This window comes from Myripristis murdjan, chromosome 16 (assembly GCF_902150065.1).
Source record: "Myripristis murdjan chromosome 16, fMyrMur1.1, whole genome shotgun sequence".
NCBI classification, from domain to species: domain Eukaryota; kingdom Metazoa; phylum Chordata; class Actinopteri; order Holocentriformes; family Holocentridae; genus Myripristis; species Myripristis murdjan.
In genome coordinates this window covers 28,227,419-28,250,405 of record NC_043995.1, presented here as the reverse complement: position 1 = coordinate 28,250,405, position 22,987 = coordinate 28,227,419, and the positions used below count along the sequence as shown (strand labels likewise).

The following is a 22,987-nucleotide window of genomic DNA, read 5'->3' as shown; positions in this document are numbered from 1 at the left end:
AGTGGGACATTAGGCAGCTCAAGTGCCTCTTGTTTGGAGCGGAAATGCCTCGTCTTTTGGACGCCCATCAGCCGGCTGAATGAAACACTCAGGATGCATGCTGAATGGCAAACGCTTCAGCTTATCCGGCACGTTATGGATGATAAATTTAGGAGCAAGTCAGCAAGTCACTGAAATTTATACCGCAAACATGAATGAATGAATCTGACTCAGCGTATACGCTGCCTTTTTGTTACCCCTGTCGTGTGGGATGTTTTTTTCTTTTTTTTTTTTTTTTCTGTGTCTAAAGCCACTTCACATTTCTCCATTGTCCAACACTACTGCTCATTATGGAGCTGGCTCTCCATCAACTCGGGCAGGGAAATACAGGTGTGGAGAACTCGCAGTCCTGTAGTGGCTCTCACTCTGCTGAAAGCCCTAAGTGTTGGCAATTACTCTAAACAGGGAGAGTACTCTCTCACTCCATCGACCCTCCGACTGACTGACTGCCACCACGGAAGAGAAATGAGGGAGTCTGGGAGAAAAGGAGCCTGGGAGGGGTGTTTAGAAAAAGAAATTGATGGATGAAGTTTTACACACGAGTGTAATGCATTAAAAATCCAACCTGTGCGACTTGTAGTAGGAGGCAACCTTTGAACCTTTTAGTGGGCGTCGAGCTTTTGAACTCCTCTAGTAGGCGTTTGCCCTACGTGGTCACAAGAGGATAAATATTCCTCCACAGTAAGAGCTCGGCTTAGAAAACTTAATTTACAGTCCAGACATTGTTACAATAGACCATAAGTTTCCTAACCCCGGATCCACACCCTGGAGGCGATTTAATTCGCTCTCCACCAGATAGGAGCCAAAACCATCTGCACAACCAAGCACACATCCTTTTGTAATGTAATGAGATCTTGTCCCAGATTTATTGTTTCAAATGTAATACTTTCCATTTCTGAGATCCAGATGGTGGTTCGATCTGTACGACGCTGAGGTATCACTGGCATAAATGGCAACAGGCCATTTGATCTAATTCAGTCAGTGCACTGTACTATTCGCTGGATTTCATTCATCTCTTGAATTAAAGGCACTGCAGCATTTACACATAAAATGTCATTATCTAATTAATTACAATACAAAGGCATAGAGGCCTATTTACTGTGAACAAATGAGGTTGTAGGTTATTTGGTAGCCTCTGTGATTCAAATTGAATCTGGTGAAGCTCTACCGATGTTAAAATACCACATATAGCACCTTTAAAACAGATTAATAAATGAGTACACACAATGCAATAAATAGGCACATACTATTTATTGCATTGTGTGTACTACTATTTATATGTATAATACAATGTATTATAATACAATGTATTATAGAGGAGGGATCCCTCCTCTGTTGCTCCCCTGAGGTTTCTTCCTATTTTTTTCCCTGTTAAAGGTTTTTTTTAGGGAGTTGTTCCTCATCCGATGTGAGGGGTGAGGGTCTAAGGACAGAGGATGTTGTATTTCCTGTAAAGCCCTTTGCGACAAATTTGTAATTTGTGATTCTGAGCTATATAAATAAATAAAATTGAAATTGAATTGAATTACTACACATACACAACTTATGAGAAAAGCATCTTAAAAACGTCTGTCTCCTGCATGTTTTGGTGTCCCCAGGTGGCGCCCTGTGCCCGAATAGCAGTGCCCTTCAGGAGACGCGGAACTGTAACGAACATGCCTGCACCGTCTACCACTGGCAGACGGGGCCTTGGGGTCCCTGCTCCGAGGACCCCTCCACCTCGGCCCTCAACACCTCCACCGGCGCCCGTGGTGCCGGCGGTGTTGACCAGGGTCCCTGCTCCACGGGCATACAGACACGCAAGGTCATCTGCGTCCGGGTCAACGTGGGACAGGTGCCGCCCAAAAAGTAGGGGATTATTTTGTGTGCTTTTCTGCCTGTTTTGATCGTGCTGCAACACTTGGGTCGCCGTGTTCTGTCTAAGCCCGTGGTGTTCCTGGTGTACAAAGAAGTGCAATCAGCTCCTGTGAAAAGCTGCTCATTTCTCCGTGCGCCGGCTTAAAGCAGTGGCTCTTAATCATTTGCCATCAAGGAGCGAGAGTACGCAGGTATTCATTTCAGCCAATCACCACAGCGGCTGATTTTACTGATTTGCGCACTTTCAACCAAAGAGGGAGAACTAATCGGTGAAATCGGCAGCTGTAGTTCAAAGAGGAGAGGACAGAGTGTGCTTCTGCCGGGCGTCGGTGAGCGGAAGCTTTTCTTGAAAGCGCCTTTTGGTCTCGGGTTGTTGCTTGGGAAAAAAAAACAAGGCAAGCAAAATTTTAAAAAGGCCTTATTTCATGGCTAGTTCAAAAGACCATATTAAAAGCAAGTCCCATCACCAGTCTGCATGAAGAACAAAGCTATAGAGTTCAGCTGCAATAAAAACCTGCACCATTGGCTTAGAGACGGCAGTGATATGTGCACATTGATACCGATGAGGGTGAATAAGCAAGCAAGCAAGGCGGAAAAGAGAGAAAGCCGTACGAAGGGCAGTCCAACCCCAATAGAAACGTTGCAGATTATTACTTAAAGCGGGATTTTAACGAACGTCGGCAGTCAAAGTTCATGTCGTATATGAACATGGTACTCACTGATGTAGCTGTCTATGTAAATGAGCGAGAGGGAGAGAGCCGGAGAAATAAAAGGCGAGGAAGAAGAGAAAGTCAGCGAGAGAAAGAGATGAGAGAGAGAGACGCCAATGGTGGTGAAGAAAGTGACAGCAGGAGAGGAAGTGAATCAGAGAGAGAGAGAGAGAGAAAAAAAAAACAAAACAGTAGAGGCTGACAGAGCCGGTAAGCTGAGCAGACTCCACGTGAAGTTAACTCCCAATCCATATCTCTCCACTGCAGGCAACCGCAGATAAATAAATAATCTCTCCGTCCCTGAAAGCCTAATTATCCCTGCCATTTTGGGCCCTCGTAATTTCTCATTGATGATAATGACAGTAATTAAATGGGATTGATACTTTAAGGCAATTTAATCACGAGGCAGATGAGAGACAAGATGTTTGTGGTTAGCTCCGAGGACCACACGGCCTGCCACACCCTCAAAATGTACCGGCAACTTTACTTTAAAGACTGTCAAAATGTTCAGCACCAGCCTGGTGTTAGTTATGCTTTACTGACTATGTCGAGGCTTGGAAATGAACGAGCAGCTTTGGCAAAAAATCAAGCAAAGGTCTTAAAATTTATCTGTTTCCCAATGTTGTATGTGTACCCTTTTTAAATCCAAGCGCCAGGCAGTAAATTCGGTCTCATTCAAGACCATCAAATTCCTTCTTCTTCCTTTCTCTCACTCCTCCCAGGCATTGTTATAGGCGAGGAAAGGACAGTATCAATTATTTATAGGGTTAGGGAGATGTGTACAAGGCAAATATGATTCATAGGGAACACCTCATAATAAAATGAAGATTAATGCGCAGTTCAAAGGTGGCGGTTTCAGCAGTTGACCCAGACACCGGCATATTCTTCAGGCTGCAGGGAAGAGCAGGAAGACCAGGATATCATTCAGTGCATGTTGTCTCTGTGACATTTGCAAGTCCAGTGCATTGGGGAGATGAGGTTAGGAGCTGAGGCTCAGCGGCAATGGCATTGAATAAATGGCGAAAAAAGGATATGTTCTCGATTTTCCTTTATTATCTTTTGGTTTCGCCAGTCGATAACTTTGCACAATCAAAAGGCACTTGGCATGAGAGCAAAAGACCAAAATGTGACAGTATCACTGATGAGGAGTGAAGAGAAAATGAGAAACTCCAGGAATTAAGGAGAGCTGACGGTAGGAATCGATTGATTATCCCTTCCAGAGCTGTGCTAGCTGTTTCCCCAAGGCAGATTCACTGACTCCCATCAAACACCTGCTCACCTGACCTCAGTCGGCTTGGTTTGAGGTGCTGCGTGCCAATGAAATGATTGGTAGCTGCTTTAACTCGGAAGTGAAGAAAGATCAGACGACCTGGATGTCTGGAACGTTTATTGGAAGCTCGATTGAGAAGAGCAGAGATATTATGAAGATTTGTTCCTAACAGGGAATATTTAAAGCCTTACTAGATCCATGAGATTTTCTACACGCCCAGATAGTTATTCTATTCCACTATTCCACTGGATGTTTGGCTCCCGAAATAGGAAACTATACTTACCCACATCAACCAAAGGCACATTGTATGCATTCTGGTAAACATACACTACATATCGGTGGAGGAGGCAGCCTGTCCATCCTTAACAGTCTGAAACAGAGCACATTATCCTAACAACCTTGGGTTTCCCAGAAGACAGCTCCTTCTTATCGGGACAGCTGCCTTGCCCGGCCTGTCTTAGCAGACTAAATGTCTTCCCGGAGACAGGCCCCGACCCGGGTTCACACTTAACTCGAAAGTGACCAGGGCTCTGTGTTACCTTTAAGCCGAAAGAGGAAAATTCCTCCATACCGGGAAAAGTAGTCAAGGTCAAAGGGAAACGGCTTGTGATTTAAGTCATTACAGGAGCTGTTTGACTTCTGCAACCTAAATCCCATTCAGACGATATTCATTTTCAGGCCAGCTGTCTGACATGTAATTACGTCAGGATACCTGAGAAGTCCATTGCAAAATTGCACAGGACAGGGAGGTCGATAATCCCTCTCAAAATCAGTAGACTGAATCGGCTAGTCAGTGTGATTTTGTTTTTGCTTTATTGGGTTTCATTTTGGTTTTGTTTCCTGATCGCTGTAGGCTTCTTAACGTTTCTAATTGCTCGCTTAATGATTCTATAGGCCAAAAAACTGAAGTTGAACCGAGAGACAGAGGCAGAGATGTTGATGAAAACCCAGACCTCCCCTGCCATAACACAAACACACCAACAGAACTGCAAAGAAATTAAGGATATCTATTGAACTGGCTGGCTGTACTTGGCATAATCTTCACACAGAAGAATATTTACTGGCAGGAGTGCACAGTCAGTAAAAGGTACTGACATGGTAGATTGCGACAGGGCTGAAATAAAAGACAGGATGCTCTGGTAATGATTACATTACCTTACCTCCTCCTGTTAAGCTAATCCTATCTGAATAGGGCTCTAGTCTCTGAAAATGCAGGCCTCAGTCCTCCTCCAAGTGAGCGGCCTCCTTCCAAAATCTCCCACACTGCAGGATCGCAGGTCACCAAATCTCTTTTGAATTAAATAAGCTCCTTGTGAGTCCATGTGACTTTTGCTTACAAGCTCAGGTTGGCTCGCAAGTGGGCAGCGTGAGCCTGAACCAGCCGAATGCAAATACAGAATACAACAAATTAAAAACTTTCCATGGTGTTTTGTGCCAAAGAAAATAGTAGTGTAGCTGTGTAGTTTTCCTCAAAGGCAGATAGGAGAGGAGGTGCGCTGATGCAACAGGAGGCAGGAGTTGCTGATTTCCACCTGCCACCCCGGACCAGTGGAGCTGTCCTTGGTGCTGAAGAAGCCTCTCAGTCCGTCTGTAGACAACAGCGGCTTCGCGTCAGGATCCATATCCTCCTCTAAGGCTATTGCAGAGCTCCCTCTTATGTACTCTGGCTGTTGCCTTTCAGAGATGTTGTTGTTTAAAGTCTTTAAGGTGGATTTTCCTCAGGCCACTGTCACTGGCAGGGGTCCAGCATCGGGCTCCGAGCCAGTATTTCGGCTTAAACTTGCAGTGCAGTGTATTACACAAAGAGGCTTTCCGGGTGTAGAACATTGCTCTTTTATTTTAGCCATGAAGACATCAAAGGTTTTAGCGGTAGCCCAGGACTAAAACACACACACACACACACACAGCCACCCACACACACACTCACTTCACAGAATAAAATAGCTTGCTAATCAGCCATTCTTTGAGCAGTCCAGCCACAATGGCAAAATGTGTCTGAGGGAACAGGGTGGAAAATGATGCCGGCGCTCACCTGCTGTGCACGTTTAAGAGCAAACAATCTGGGCGAGATCCAAAATAAGTATTAGCGGCGCTCGGTCTCCCGGCCAACTGTTGCCAGGAGGCAGAATTTCCCCCGCCTGCGCTGTGGAGTGACTTGATATGGTTGTTATTTGTGCCCGGTGTGTCTTCATGTGGCACAATCCAACTGGCAGGTACTCTTGATCAGAGCACCCATGGGACCCCGGTGGAACAAACAAACATTGCCGCCTTGCGCCCCGTATATGCAGATGTGCCCTGTCTCATTCATAGAGGGATCTGAGCTGTCTTCCTCACACACCCCGAGGCAGTGAACCTCACAGGGTGCAAGTCGCGCACACATACACACACACACACACACACACACACACACACATATATAAATACTCACTGTCAAAGCTCAATAGAGAAGAGACACACAACAGAGACAAATATGTCAGCGCCTGAGGCTGGGGATGTTATCATCGTATCTTGCAAACTGTTGTGGTGTGAGAGGAAAAAAAAAACAACAACGTTTGCTTATTGATTTTGACAATCTATGTGCTCAGTGGTACCAAATGTGTGTTTGTGTAATCACACTGATGCCGTGCAAGTTATGAAAAAGCAATGTATACCAAGTCGCAGCAGTTTAGCTCGACAGAAGCGGCACTAAGCCCAGTCAATCATCTTCCCTCCGTGGTTTCAAATGGATGCTCTGTTTACTCCCTACACATGACTGTGATAGATAGTTGAAAGCCCCCGAGACAGAGGCCAAAGACTCTTCTGGAGGGTCCTTGAAGAACTGCCACAGCTTTATGCTAAATTAAACAAATGATGTTCTCGTTTTGTTGTCCGCAGTTTCGATAATGGAATTAATTAGGCCTTATCTTCTCCCACCAGACCTTGTGTTTTTGTGTACGTTTCCTTAAAAGTCCTGACGCTTCTTTGCTCTGTATCGCGTCTCGTCATTCTGCTTAACCATCTGCTCGTTTTGTTTTTTTTTTTTCTTTTTCAAGCGGGCTCTTACTGAACAGATTATTCAAAGTGCTAATAGCGGCGAGCACAACATAAGCATCAGCCTGGCTGCTCGTCTTAATGTTGTGCTTTGGGACGAGCTCCCGGGACCGCGTTGTGCATCGTTGTGCGCCGCCACAAATCATGACATTTAAAGATCATTAGGAGATCGTGACACTGACTGAAGCCAGCAAGTCGGTTAAAGCCAGAGACATTACCGGGTAGTTAATTCATTTGGGTGCGCTTGATTTCCACAGTGATAAAACACAAAAGTACATTCATAAGGCACAGAGAGACGACAACAATTGAAATGGGTGCAGCTCAGATAAAATACCCCGATAGGCTTGTGGAAAAACAACAACACCAAAAAAAAAACATCTTGTCCTTAAAACACACAAACAACAATGGAAAAATGAAGATGAAAGCTAAAAAACACAAGTGAATTGGATACTAGAGATAAAATGACAATGGAGGAAAACAAGCTGGGGAATGGTATAACAACAGCAAAATGTATACATGATCAAAAATGCATAAATGACAATATTATGACTAGCTTTCACGCCCCCGTGCATTGTGCTGAAACTATCCTGGCTGGTGTTGTACTCTGCCAACAAACGTGGCCTGTTTTCTCCTAAACTGGAAAGTAATTGAATTTTAATCATCTAAATTTGGATAATACCCATCATTAGTGGGGCTACAATACAATTAGACTAAAAAGGAACAGTGGGGATGGTTCTCGCCGCTAGAAGGGATTCTGGTTTTAAGTCAAGTCAGCTCCAATCACACACAGCTGTAAAAAAAAAAAAAAAACATGTCTAACAAACAGGTTAGTTCTGATAGAGATTTAGGGGGAAAAAAGTAACACAAATACATTAAAAATTCCACATATTTTTTTCATCTTGTGCAACAATACCTGTATATATTCTGTATCTGCAGGTTGCAGTCGACATCACAATACCTCTGTGTGCAATATTCAAACCCAAAGATGCCTTCCTTTTACGGCTGCACCATTTCATCAAACGGAAAATATCGACATGTTTCGTGCAGCATTTTATAGACATTTCTCTGGGATTCAGCAGCAGGGCGTGTTTGGTGTCTCTGGAAACCTCGGGGTCTCTGCTAGAATTTTAAATGAAATAAAATAGAATACAATAAAAACTTCGGTGGGTTTGAACAAGCAGTGACAAACCCACCGAGGGGAGCTGACACCGCCACAGTCGTGTCGTCCAGTGGTTCTCAGCCTGGAGGTCAGGACCCACCAGGCGAGTGCAAGAGATTTTTTGAAGGGTTGCAGATGATTAAGATGTAGAGAAAAGAAAAAAAAAACATTTCTAACATGCAAAACTGTCCATATTTATTGTTTCATATTTTACTCAGTCCTTTTAAAACGTGACGCCTCCTCTGATGATTGTGCAAATACAACAACGTGAGCAGGTAGTCATTTTTTAAGGTGGACCGTTCACTGCTCTGTGTATGCAGTCTGTGACAGGAGACATCTTTTTTTTTTTTTTTTTTTTTTTAAGGGATCATGAGCCAAAAAAGGTTGAGAACCTCTGATTCAGTGTCGAAAGGCTTTCTCCCCTTCAGCGCTCTGGTCATGGAATAACCTTCAATGCACACCACAGCTTAATGATTTTGTCCTCCTGGGAGAGTTTCAAAGCTCTGATTAAGAAACTGCGTGGATTTTGCACCATGTGTCTGTCGTCCCTCGTCGCCTGTTTTTAACATCCTCTCGTTTTAATTGCCCCGCATCCGTTTTTATCACGCTCTATTTTCTTATTTTTGTAACAGCTATTACCCCTTTTGTGTAGCTATCTTGGCCAGGTCTGCCTTGAGAAAAAGATCCTACCTCAAGGGGGTAAATAAAGGTAAAATAAAAAAAATAAAAAATGAGAGGAAAAAAGAGGTTCAGTTTGTACTGGGCAAGATTTTTTTCTTTTTCAAATCATAAAGTGGGCAGCCATAGAGGAAAGCATCCCTCCCCGTCCAAGTGAGACCCAATAGATTCAAACTATTTGCCCAAATTTATGCCTCCGCCTACAGCAGACGAAACAAGCCAAAGAGTGATAAAACCAACAGTGAATGAATCAACAGCGTCCTTCAGAAAAACATGGACTCACCAAAAGTTAGACCTTTTTTCCTCTTGCTGTTCTTCGCTCTGAAGCATCACAGAGCAGCCGGCTTGGTCAACACGAGCATGCTGAGCGCAATTTTCTGACATCACATTATATGATTTCCGGGTATTGAAGTAAACATTTCTCCAACAGTTATCTCACGCCGCCAGTGTGTGTAGTTGCCTAGTGTGGCTTTAATAAGCAGAAATGAAGCCAGGGCATGTGTGCACATTGTGTGTGTGTGTGTTTGTGTGTGTGTGTGTGTGACACAGGGAAGACACAGGGAAAGCGATGGCTGGTTAGGTAGAAGTCAAGGTAAGCAAACTGTGCTAAATAAATGGGTCTCTTAGCTCTGTGAGGTTCAGTTTGGTATGCAGAGCACCGCCCGCCTCGATCAAACGCTGACGCCAAGCCATATTTTCAAACGCAGGTGTTTTTTTTTTCTCGTCTGAATAGAATATTGTTCTATCGCCCGTGTCCTTTCAAGCTGTCACACCAGTGGCAAAGTGTAGCTCATGCACAATCATTTACAATTATGGAGCAGCGGGGAGAACTGATGGTTAGAGAACACATCCTAAAACAAGGAGGCCAGAAGTTTGATCCCCAACGCCGAGCCTCCTCAAACTGCCTGTGGGCACAAACTCTGAATCGATACCTGCTCTGATTCCTCATGAAATGGATGGAGGTGTGTGTTTCTCAGAGGAGCAAATGAAAGGTTTCATTCCAAAACACTGCATATCCTTTTTTTTCCCCCCTCAAAGAAAAAGAAAACTCTCAATAATACGGTTTTATCTTCAAAACGTGTTGACACTTTGTAGAGAAAGTTATTAAACGTCTCGTAATTTGAGTTTCAAAATGAGCTCCACTTACTTTCATGCCGGTAATTTTGTAAGAGTGCGGAACACGTATTCCCAAAAGGTACAGAGACATCTCATTTGTGATAAAAACTCTTTAATAATTCTTTAATATGTTTTGTTTAATATGGCAATTGAAGTGCTCCAGGAGAGATATTACAATACCAACGCCTACTGATGTTGTGACGCCTGCGCGAGCTCGCCTGTTTGGATCCGTCTACAGGTGAGAGACGCATTTGATCCTCGGCCGACCTGAGGCGCTTTCATGTTCGCTGTTCGTGGAACTCACTGCAACAGCATTTTCAGCCGGAAGGAGCTGGTCTGTGTCGACGAATGCAAACTGTTAATGAATAATCCTGAGCCATCCTGGAGTACTAAGCTCTCTTTGCTTTATTTAACCGCTATTTAAATAAGTTTGGGCCGTGAACCTGCTGGTTTGATGTTGGACTGCTGCCTATTTTAGTGTGCACATAATTTTTTTTTTGAAAAAAATCACTTTGCTGTTTCTTCTGTGTGACTTTGATTATATTTGGCTTCTCTTGGTTGTTGTAAACGGTTTATTTTTGCCTTAATGCTGTGGTTTAGGCGCTGTAGCAGCCAATAATGCAATACCTGCCAATAACGTAATCATTTTTCTGTTCTTAATGTAATAAAAGTCAATAATGTCATAACTTACCAATGTAGTAAAATTTCTGAACCACTAACATAATAACTTTTTGCCAATAATTTAATAAGGTATTATGTTATTGGCTGGTTATTACATTATTAGCTGGGTAACAAAAAAAACAAACAAACAAAAGAAAACATAAATAATGTAATAAGTGGAGCCGATAATGGTTCAGAAATTCTATTGCATTATTGGTAAGTTATTACATTATCGATTTTTATTACATTAAGAATGGAAAAAATATTCTATTATTGGCAGTTATTACATTTCTCGTTGAATTAAAAGCAGATTGAGCAGGATTTTCTTAAAAAAAAAAAAAATACAAACTCATACAGAAATAATCCCTCTCAGTCATCACTAATGAGCCACTAGAAGTGTGTGTTAGTGTGTGTGTGTGTATTGGTGTGTGTGCCTGCTCTGCCTGGATTTTCTTGTTTTGCTGCGCTCGGGACTCTTCTGGGCGTCGGCCTTTGGGCGGCGGGTGTGTAGCTCCCAGCCAATCACAGCGCAGCACGGTGCCAGATTGATAACACCACAGCCAATAGGAAGCTACGAAAATCACGAACACGGAAAAAAATTAAATGTAATGAGACGAAACTTCAAGCGGACAAAGCTCGTTCCGTGCCGGAAGGGCTATTTTTTTTTTTTTTCCTAGGATGGCGATGTTCCATTTGGGGTGGACATTTCATTCCATTGTGATCCTAGGCAACAAAAAACTCTTGCTAGTTTAACCGGGGAAGAGGGGCCAACTTTGAACCAACAAATCCTGCTCATTCTGCCTTTAAAGTGAAATAAAAAACAAAACAAAATCAATACTTTTTTAATAAAAATCATGTATCGCTGAAATCTCTTTGGGGAACCATGAGGATTTAGCTTGTAGCTGTTTTGATGACAGGCGGAATGTCTTCGACCCAAGAAGAAGAACGGTCCAGTGAATAGTCTGAATTTTCCTGTGGATATCGCACCATCTGGACGGCCGAGATGAATGAACGTGCACGGAGGCAAAATGAATGCTGGGTGAGACGGCAGCCCAGTGGTCAGCCTCTTGTCCTGCTGAAGTGTCCTTGAGCCAGACACCTGTTCGCTCCCTGTAAGCAGCTCCGGATGAAAGCGCTCAGCTAAATGTAAATGTAAATGTGTCCTCCCCTGCTGCATCCGGCAGCTGTTTTGCCCGGCTTCCATTCACTTGTGTGAACACACCAGAGGATTTGTTCCGCTCGAGAGGGATTTAGCTCTGTCTATTGGTATTAAAAATAAATCTCTCCTTGTGTCGCTGTTACATTATTACATTTTGCCTGTGAGGCTCCCTATCGCTCCCCCGATAACACGATGCTAACGAGTATGGTACGCCCAGAGGAGAGCGCTCATTCTTAGCAACATTAAACCTGACCCAGATGATCGGTGCATCAGCCATAGGATGAGGAAACAGAGCTGCAACATCGCTCCGATCTGACCGGGGGAAGCCGCGACACAAAGACCAGATTACAAGCTGTGTTTCAGCAGGTCTGGCTCGACCCGCTTATCTGCGTCCAGCGGTACAGTATATGCACGGCAGACGTGACGTGCTTAAATGGCTGAAGATTAACCGCGACCCTTGAATGAGAAACCTCGGCACGACCCTTTATTCCTCGCCATCAAAGGGATTATCAGTCAGTGATAGCAGGATGGCAGATCCCAGTTAAAACAAGGGAGATTTTATCCTCAGGCCTGTCGACTAGTCTGCTGGTTTTACCCCTGAGGAGCTCTCTATGTTACATTTTCCTCACTGAAGAGATATTAATGTAAACTACACTCGTCTGGATCTGCAGAGGCTTTTCCTGTCAGGTCTACATCCTTCTGCAGGGGAACATCACCAGCTCCTCTTTATGTAGCTCAGCAGCTGTCAACCAGACGGCAGGGATCTTTTATATAGTAGATCATGTTAGTTTATTGCTCTAGACTGTGTTTATGATGATCCTAGCTCTTATTTAGGTGATATTCAGATGGCTCTTTGGTCTACAAGTGTCCCCTTGCTCCTCAAATGCAAAGAGAACAGGCCAAAAGGATCGTGCCAGTGATCTGATATAGTTTTTCCTACCTTTTCTCCAGCCGTTGGTTTCCATTCATTCCACTACGAAAATGAACTTTTGGAGACTTCAGATTTTCTTCACACTGGTCTTACATCTCCATAATAAAGTCCTCCACATTAGTTTTCCTAAAAAGCAGCAGCACTGTTGTGTTTTGATGACTTCAAAATAGGGGCGGAGGGAAATTCTCCCTCCGCCAGGGAAAGTAGTCCCCAGGGAAACGTTTGCTTTACATAACAAATTATCAGTTCCAAGGCTTTTGAATGGTGGTGACATTATAAGGTGTTTGTCAAATCAAGGGATTTTGATTATATGTGTTTAGATTTTTTTAGTGCCCCAGCATGATTTGCAAAATGGTTTGTTGTAAGGTATAATTGTGGGTAAATTGTAGTAAACGAGCAAAACATTCAAAAACAGTGGTATGGTCATTTGAAGGATTTTTTTGTTTTGCTTTTCATGTGATATTTCGATGGACCTTTGGGCAGTAGTCTGAGAGGTGTCAACCGAGGTGGTGACTCGCGTAATTTCTGCAAAATTTAGGGCAAATTTGTTCTCATTTAAGATGCACAAGGCAATTCTGTTTGTTGGCAGCCAGGATGGCAGCAAGAGGCTGACACCAGACTTTGATTTGTGCAAATACGGTGAATTTTCAGGGTCTTAGGTTAGCAGGGACGGGACGCTGTTCTCCACCACAGCCCTAATTTGCAATTCAGGTTGATAAGACCAGCCTGTATCTATGATCCTGCAGAGTTCAGCATTTATTTAGCACTGACAGTGGCTAAACTTTACTGGAGTTTGTTTATTGATTACCAGAAAACCAACCCATGCATTCAGGTCTTTGGTCTTAAATTTATTCTGAGGCCAAAAAAAAAAAAACAAAAAAACTTTGGCTATTGCATGGGAAAAACAAGCAAATAAAAAACAGGAATTATCCTTAAGCATGAGGAGGTGTGACCAATGCTCTCGTTCAGCACCCGGTGATAACAAAAGTTCAATATGCGCTCTTATCCGGGCTGCTGCTTACCTGAGAGTGAGTTTACACCATGGGGCGATACCACGCGGTATCAAGCACGTTACACAGAGCCCTGGGTGAGTTTTAGTCTTATTTGTGCCGTGCTATCTGAGGAGCACAGCGTCCCCCAAGGAGAACCCACCGAGCCAACAATCTACCGTACATTCATATTATTTTGCTTTTTTTGGCCTACGAGGGGAGTCATTTTAGACCCCTCGCTGTTGTGTTTTGGTGTCGAGAGTTTCCAGCAGTGTTATTGTACAACTCCGCCGTGTGTGTGTGTGTGTGTGTGTGTGTGTTTTGGTGTTGTAGGTGTCCAGACGGTCCTCATCCCGGCACGGTGCGGCCGTGCCAGCTGCCCTGCAAGAAGGACTGTATCGTGACCCCGTTCAGCGACTGGATGCCCTGCCCTGTCACTTGCGATGCAGGTATAGTCAAAGAAATTTTTTTTAAAAAAACAACTAAAAAACAGGTTGATTTGAAATTATTTTGCCTCACACACATCCCTGGAATGGCACCTGAATTGAATTTTAAACAGGTGCTTATCACAGCTGTTTTATTTTGGGTCGGGTTTGTATTTTCAGAGACATGGTTTTCAATTTTTCACTTCAGTATCCGTTTACTCTTAGTTTTCAGTGTGGCTTTGGGAGTTTTAGAGTTTCCATCAAGTTTCATTTCTAGTATTAGTATTTTTTGGTGTGGTTGGTATTTTTTTTTTTTTTTTTTTAGAGATACACTGTTCCACTTTTTTCCAGCTTTTATCTGATTCCAAAAATATCAGTTCAACCTCCAGCTGTACATCTAACACACAATTCAGACCGAAAAAATATGGGGATGGCTGGATATCTTTACTGAACTGTTTAATTACTAATTATGTGCTACAGCATTTTGACTATGGCCTTAAAATTGCATTATTACATACTGCACGTGTGGAAAAAATCAGACTCGGTAACGTATCTGATGAATGAATTGCATCAGTACCGGCTCAAATTTTTTTTAAAGGTATAATGATGTTCAGAATCAATATTTTCTTAAAGTTTGCAACATGAAGAGCATTCTTGTTCAAACACATTCATGTTACTCTTTCAAAACCCCTTGTTCCCTTGTTACCCTGTAGGTAAACAGCACTTACAGTACTGTAGTAATGTAGACCAGATAGTTTTAGTTCAGTTTTAGTTTTTCGCAAAAACCCATATTTAGTTTATGACTTCATTTCCTTAAAAATGTCATGAAAAGGAATGAATGATATGAATGAAAATGTTACATGAGAAATACAGCTTTTCCCACGTGAATTTAGCATTTTCACATGATTGGCAAAGATCACATGTGAACTAACATTTTCACATGGGAAAAGAAAACAATGTCACATGTGACCTTGAACTTCTCACATGTGATTTATGGTTTTCACATGTGAAAAGTAAACAATGTCACATGTGAACTAGATATTTTCACATGATTGAAATTTTTTCACATGTGAAAAGAAAATTGGTCACACAAAGTCACGTAGATTCAGCAGTTTCACATGTGACTGGCCTCTGAGCTAGAATCCCCACATGTGGAAAAACATGAAAATCACATACGAAATAAAACACGTGGTGTGATTTTGGAACATGTGTTTTTCATGTCTCTTTTTCACATGTGCAATAATTGCATGTGATTGCAGATCACCTGTAGAAAAAAAACAAGAAAATGTGAAGACATGATTTTCACTTTGTTTTTTCACATGTGAAATAACTCAATAACTCACATGTGGCTGTTCCAAAACCAAATGTGGTTTATTTATTTTTTAATTCCTTATTTTTTCATGAGGATTATGTGTATGTGTGCGTGTGTGTGTTTGTGTGTTTAATACGTAGTAGTTTTATGCTCTGTTTTAGTGCATAATAATGAACTTCCAGATAACTTATTTCAAGGGTGGCTGTGATTTTTCTCCTGGAGTCCCAGCATGCACACAAAACAAGTGGAAATTTACTGTGTGGATTAAGTGTAGAGGCGGGATCCACAGCACAGTGCCGGACACATTATCTGTTATGAGGTCTCCGCTCTGCGCAAATTCATCCGCTCATGTCTCGTTACAGATAATTAATTTGACAGATTGGCATGTAGGACAACCTTCGGGCGACCTCTTTTATTGCGCCTGGAAAGCCGACCCGCTCGTGGCTACAAGTGTCAGGAAGTGCGTGCATTGTTGTTGTTTTCATGCTGTGAGGCAGAAACAGCCCTCAGATAAGGTCACCTTTGTCAGACAACCGTCGCCCCGGCCGGCGAACACTGCCGAATACATTAAATTGATTTATGGCTTGAAATCATCATTGTTCATATTTTGATGACCTCTTCACACGATGCTGCGGCGTAAATCTCATTCTCCACGCACAGTGCTGATGGGGAACGGTGCATTTTGACTGGATGCTGATATCTTCACCTTGTACAGAGAATTACTTACCACCCACGCACGATGCGTTTAAAACACAGTTTAGTAATATCCAGAGCCTACTTTGATTTTAATGAACTACCTCGGGGCATCCTCAGACACGTAAATCCCATAAATTTAATCGAGTCAAGCCAAAGGTCTGGAGGGATTTTTCTACATCAGCCTTGCTGGTTGGATATCCTTGGTAATCAAAAGCGCATCTTGTTTACGATAGCTGTCCCATTAGATTTGATGATAGTGATCTCAAAGTCCATTCTGCCAGGGCTATTAACAGAGCAGCTCAGCTTATCATTTTGACATGCTTCCCATCACAATCCCATGGAAACATCTCTCATTTTAATTCAATAACGGTTTGTGTCTGTTCAGCCGGCAATGTTATGAAGAAAAAGCAATCGAGGAACAGGCTTATCATCCAGCTGCCGTCCAATGGGGGCCAGGACTGTCCCGAGGTGCTGGAGGAGGAGAAGGACTGCGACGTCCCCAAAGTCTGCCCGGGTTTCAGGTAAACATTAACACCGCAGTGCTGTTGTTACTTTCACCGCTTTACGGTGATTTTCATGTGAATCGGAGGAATATTTTTTGCACTGTCAGTTCAGAAATCGCCATTTGCTAGCCATTTATTCCCATCTTCTGACGAGAATCATCAATCCATTGATTATTTCTTTCTAGGTCTACTTAAGTCTTGTTTTCCAGGATGTGCAGCTCTTCATTTCAGCCCGTATCTGTCAAAGGACACAACAAAAATCAGCCCCCCCAAAGCACTTAAATGTCTTTTTCATCGCACTGATTGATCAGTGTGTTTGAAATACGTCAGTAAAAAGATCTGAAGTTGTGTCTTTTTTCATTCAGTTAAAGATGCTACCTTGGAAATTGTTTTGACATTTCCTTGGTTACTCTTTGCCGTCCAGCAAAATGAATAGTGAAAGTTGTTAGTGTCTCCTTACAGAGTGATGATGACTGACATGTTTTAGGTGCTTTTGGTGTCCCGATTTTTACCCATCAGCCCTATAGGACTGCATGGCAAAGCCACAGCAAGACGTGAGGAGCTTTTTACCGTAGAAATTGACATGAGTTGGTTTGAAACTGTCAGTATAATGAAAAATGACAGGAAAACAAGCTCCAGGTTGAGAATAGTAATCATTTCCTGGTGTAAAAATGCATGTGCAGCATTCCACAATTAATTCTTAATTCGTGACTTTGCCGGCTTTGACGTTTTTTGCAACCACGAGACGTTTCGTGTTGGACAGGAGCGGTGTTTCTCTTTTGTCTATGAGCTCAAGCTGTGCGTCTCGTGCGGTCGCGCCGCGGTCGTCTTGGCAGCTACAGCTTGTCACGATGATAATGTGATGTGGCAGACAGAAAAACGGCCGGTTTGATGTGATTGGACCGGGCCTGACTCATTCCAGGTGGAAGACCCACAAGTGGAGGAAGTGCCAGCTGGTGCCATGGTTTCTCAGACAGGACAGTCCTGGGGCTCAGGAGACTTGCGGGCCGGGACTCCAGACCAGAGGTACGGAGTTGGCTTGTCTTCATTCCCCGTCTTCACCCCCCCCCCATTTCCTCCTGCATCTTTAGTGAAGCAGCCTTAATCGTCCTAAGTGAAATTGTTAGTCATTGCGGTGAGTTTTGGACCCGGGCCACGGGGAAACAGATGGATATGCCATGGTTTAGAGAAAAGGCCAATTTTGCTACTTAGAGTACATCACAAATCCTCCTACTTGCGAGACAACATGAACTGAGGCTGACACCCCTGAAAACACCGACAAGAGACATTTTCTTTTTTTTTTTTTTCTTTTTTTTTTTTGAATCCTCAGTGAGTTTGGGAAGAAAATGTCTTCACAACTCATCACATCCCTCTCGAGACTCGTTTGACAGTTTGAGTTGTTATACCGCTGGCTTTCTGCACCTCGGGATCTTGTCATGCAATTTTAATCGAATGTTTCTTGTCAAAATTTGGGAGAAAAATGTTGCACCCACCTACTGTATAGCACACGACAGCACAACCTGTTCGTGGGCTTCACGCTTGACTGACAAGTATTTTTTAAGGAGCTGTGGCCCTCCCTCTGTTTCAGCATATTTTAGCTTGCCTCTTTTTTTTTGCAGGATGGATGTACCCTGTAGTCCTGAGAGGCTTTCTCAAAAATTCAATTTCTGGGGGTCACGCAGAATGATCAATTTCATTATGTTCCGGTTCCTATAGAAAACCATTATTAGTGGCCATATTTCCATTTCTTCCATGCTGGCATACATTAATGGACAGAAAAAAGTACATCTTTTGTCAATTTATTCATGGAAATGCTTTAAGGTCCAATTTACACTTACTCAGCCATACTTTTCCATATTCCCTGCGTTTTTTTCAATGATTTTAGACCACAGGCAATTGATGTCACGGTCCTCTCTGCCCTTGGTCTCACACCCCCGAAACGTCTAATGGACAGAGGTCATTTTGCCGTTGACGCAGACCAAATGAGACCCACTGTCTGTTGTGTAACCGTGTGTCAGGGTTATATACCTGGACAGAGCCTTTCCTCAGGGGGAGAGAAACACTGACCAGCAGAGCCACTGCCACTGAGCGTCAGTGCACCAACACACACACACACACTGCCACACTGTTACACACGCACACCTGCAAGCATGTGTGTGCCAACCCCCCTCGCTCTCCCTCCTCCCTCTCTCTCTCTCTCTCTCTCTTCACACACACAGTAAGGCCAGACCTCACACACCAGCAGACCGAGGCTTTCCAAACCAATAGCAAGTGCCCGGGGGAGGTTGAGCAAAAATGTGCTTAGAGATTGATTTCTGTGTGACGGTACAACCCTGCAGAATGTCTGCATCACGAGAAAATGAAATGTCGCAGCATCACAAGTAAAGGCGTTTATAGAGAGGACAAAGAGTAGAGAGACGAGCGTCAAGACAAATTGGCTTGTGGGCGTCCAACGCACCGAGGTGGCGGAGTGCAAATGTACGCGACGCTCATGACTGTTATTTTGGCCCTACATGTCCCGCGCGAGATCTGATCTGAAATACACGGTTTTGATTTATTTTTCATTAACTCTTGCCCTCTTTTCAAATGTCTGTTTCATCTGCATCCTCTTGTATCACCAAGCTACAGCATGACGCACTTCTGAAACGCCTCTCCATTTTGCCCTCTCAAATACCTACGATGACTACTAATCAGCCTTTTCAAACAAAAAGCAGCAACTGCCAAAATTGCCTCTTACACCTTCTAATGGAACCCCCTCTCCTCCAATTCCTCCAATTTCCTCCAGCGGTGTCCTGTCGCCAGCTGGACGGGACACAGGCCGACATCAGTGACTGTCTGAAATTCGCCAAGGCCATGCCTCCCATCACTCAGCGCTGCCAGCTCCCCTGCCAGGATGACTGCCAGCTCACCAACTGGTCCAAGTTCTCCTCCTGCACAGCCGACTGTGTGGGGGTCCGCACCAGAAAGAGGGCGCTGATAGGTGAGGACGGAAAACAGCTAACAATGAGGTTTTTGGACCCGTCTTTGACAAGTTTATTTGCGCCGCAGTTGAAATGACGGTGATGCGCTGAGCAATTTGGGGAGTAATATGTGATGGGCAAAGCTCCAAGAAACAGGCAATAAAGTAAAAACACAATGTCGTAAATCTATTCAGATGTTTCTTGTCAGCTAAAAAGATAACAAAAAAAACCACAAAATTGGTCCTGTGGGATTAAAGCATCAGTGCTGAAGTCACTCGGCAGACACTTTTGTCCATCAGAGTTCCCCACCAAGAGCTGCCCTGTGCATCTCTGTCATAAATGCAAAATGACAATAGTGCTGTAATGTATTTCCACAGCAGGTTATATGGACAAATGCTCCAATAAATCGGACACATCAGCTTTATGCTCTGGGAAAGTGGATTTAATAGCCTTTATTCTTGCTTGATGTCCAAGATGAGTATCTTTTAACCATTCATCAAAGTATGAAAGACCAGAGAGGCCATTTGCCGGATTAATCTTCACGTGGCTCATGGGCAGGCAGGCAGAGTAAAGCAAATGCAGTTTTGCATGTACGGTAAATCTGTATTTAAACTTTACTATGTATATGTCAAAAGGCAAAAAGATGACATAGCTCCAGAAGTTTCAGTTTCCAGTGTTTTTTTTTTTAAATGTTAAGCCAAAATAATTTGCTGCCTAAGCCTAACATTATTAGGTAGCTTTGACCTTGACAGGCTGTATAATGCTGCATGGCTGTATGCTGCTTAGAAGCAATTAGCAACAACCAGCAACGGTCCCGTGGCATGATAAGCTCAAGCAATTGCGTCAGCATGATTTTAATGTGAGAGACAAGGAAAGTAAAGTAAAGAGAGAGAGAGAGAGGATAACATGCTGTAGTTTGCCACTTGGGCAGAAAGAAAACCATCAAAATCTCTATATGCAAGAAAAACATCTAATGACAGACTACAGCAAGACAGAAAAAATCAACCTTTGCATGGGGACTTTTGATTAACGCTGCCTGACGTGTTTGAGGACAAAACACATCAAGGTTTTTTCAGTAAAAGCACTCCGCTAGGAACAATTTTACCGGCGCAATCTATCATCAGGAGACGCTGTCCCCTCATGCATGCGGGGTATGTCATCTGGCCGAGCTGATTTTCTTTCTATTTTTGGTAAGCACCCCATCCCAAAAGAGGCCTTGATAGTAGCCCCAGCACATCATGATGAGACATTACAGTCAGATGCGCCCGACAGAGACAGAGATCCAGCGACACCAGCAAACACAGGCAGAGTCACCTCTCCCACGGCGGGTTTGCTCATCCCTCTCCCTCTGTGCTCCTTAGGGAGGAGCAAGAAGAAGGACAAGTGCAAGAACACCCAAATGTACCCCCTGAGCGAGACGCAGTACTGCCCCTGCGACAAGTACAACGCCCAGCCGGTGGGGAACTGGTCCGACTGCATCCTGCCGGAGGGCGGCAGGGTGGAGAGCGTACTGGGGATGAAGGTGCAGGGAGACATCAAGGAGTGCGGCCAGGGCTACCGCTACCAGGCCATGGTGTGTTACGACCAGGACAGCAGGCTGGTGGAGACGTCGCGCTGCAACAGTCACGGTGAGCCCATGTCTGAGCCTGTGTGTGTATGTTTGTGTGTGTGTGTGTGTGCGTGCGTGGGTGTGTGTATCTTTAATCCTCCCTGAGCCTGCAGCTCAGAGCCAAGATTTAATCGCATCGTGCATTGCTCTGTTAAGTTTGACCTGTCACCCCTAATGATGGCCACTGATCTGACACAAACTGCACTAAAGCTCAGCCTTATCAGCCTCATGTGTGTATTTTCTCCTCCCAGGCCATGATTTTTTTTTTTTTTTTTTTTTTGGGGCTGCAGGTGAGAGGTGCACTGTAGCACATTGGAATTCTGCAGATGCCAGAATAACTTTTGTCCTGTTAAATATTCATCCGGAGCCAAGGATTTTGTTTGTGCACATACGAGCCCCCCTCCCATGGTGGCGAGGGACTCATTTTGAATGCTGAATTTCACATAAGGAGGCCTTTTTCCGCCACATTCCTGTCACAGTCATTTGTCTCCTCGTTGTAAGGTCTTATCTTAGATCCAAAATACTTCAAGCAAAGAATCTGGGCTCGGAAACTCTTTGTGAAATTGCTGTGAAATAGAGTGCGGGAGATGTTCAAATGAATACATCAGTGTTGTGCATATATAAACATGGTTTAAGTCTCCTTGTGTGAGTCACAGATTCAGATATGCGTCAGTTAATCTGAGTGTGGGTGTGACAAGAGCACGTTCTAAGGATAATGTGTGACAGTGTGTGTGTGTGTGTGTTGTGTGTACACACCTATGCGAATGTTTGTGCATATGTGCGCGTGTCCGTCCCCAAGCCTCATTGAGCTTAGAAAAAAAAAAAAAAAAGAACACTCCTTGAGGTGTACAGAAAAACAAAAACGCATTCATGAAGCCTGGTGGTAGTACAAGCGCATCTCACAGATATCAGGAAATCATTCATTTACCGCCACCACCACCACCACCACCACCCCCTCCTCCACTCCAGCCCCACTCCAATTCACTTCCCCTGCCCTCATTCTCTCTGTCGCTCCCGTTCCTCCATATCTCCATTCTCTCCATCTCAGCCATCGTCATTTTTGATCTTGATAGTGGAAGAGACATGGTCTTTCCACAACTCCGCGGCTGACACGATGCCCCGGGCTACGATGCCGATCTGGCAAACTGCACCACCGTTATCTCTGTCATCCACATCAATGGAAAGGAAAAAAAAAAAAAAAAGAGGGGGGTCGGTTATCATTAAAAGCGCACATTGATCCAAGCTTCGATCCAAGCTTCAGATTGCCCCGTTCCTCCTTGGGGAGGAGCGAATGATATAAGGGGATACCATGCTGAATCTTTTGTGTGTGGTTATTTAAAAGCTGGTCTCTGTAAACAAGTGGCAATTTGAGAATTAGGATTCAACGCCATGGAAATCTGTGTGTATTTTTTTTTTTTTCTGTGACCAAATCATTAATGTCAAGCTCGTCTACTGGGAGATCTGGTTACATTTGAAGTAGTGATAACCCAGATAACAAATTTCCTGATCACACAACCCTAACCCAGTGACCTGAGGCTTGTGTTTCCAAATTCACCAGAAGCAGGACCCAAATCAAAACTGACTGGTTTTGAAATAATATTCAACGTCACTCACCGCACACGATCGAGTCAACACTAAATGAAGGTCCAAGATGAAACCAAGTCCTTTTAAATGTAATCTCAAGAGCATCAGCGGGTCTGAGTGCAACAAAGTGACATGAGGCCTAAAATCAACCAGTCAGCATTAAAAATTAAAATCACAAATTTGCACAAGCACATAATAAACTTACCCTGGAGCTTGCATTGAAAGTCATCCCTTACGGAAAGAAAATATATTCACCAATATATTACATGAAATATATATTACAATATATACAATATATTA

General features: G+C 43.6%; 1 protein-coding gene across 1 annotated transcript in view; it reads left to right on the top strand.

Moving 5' to 3' along the window:
* thsd7ab (thrombospondin, type I, domain containing 7Ab) overlaps positions 1-22,987 on the top strand; it is a 90,267-nt gene that overhangs the window by 27,501 nt on the left and 39,779 nt on the right. Inside the window, exons 11-16 of the mRNA XM_030072219.1 lie at positions 1,638-1,887; positions 13,932-14,047; positions 16,417-16,552; positions 17,457-17,560; positions 19,320-19,514; positions 20,856-21,122. Coding sequence (XP_029928079.1) covers positions 1,638-1,887; positions 13,932-14,047; positions 16,417-16,552; positions 17,457-17,560; positions 19,320-19,514; positions 20,856-21,122 — 1,068 coding nt within the window. The remainder of the gene's footprint in view (positions 1-1,637; positions 1,888-13,931; positions 14,048-16,416; positions 16,553-17,456; positions 17,561-19,319; positions 19,515-20,855; positions 21,123-22,987) is intronic.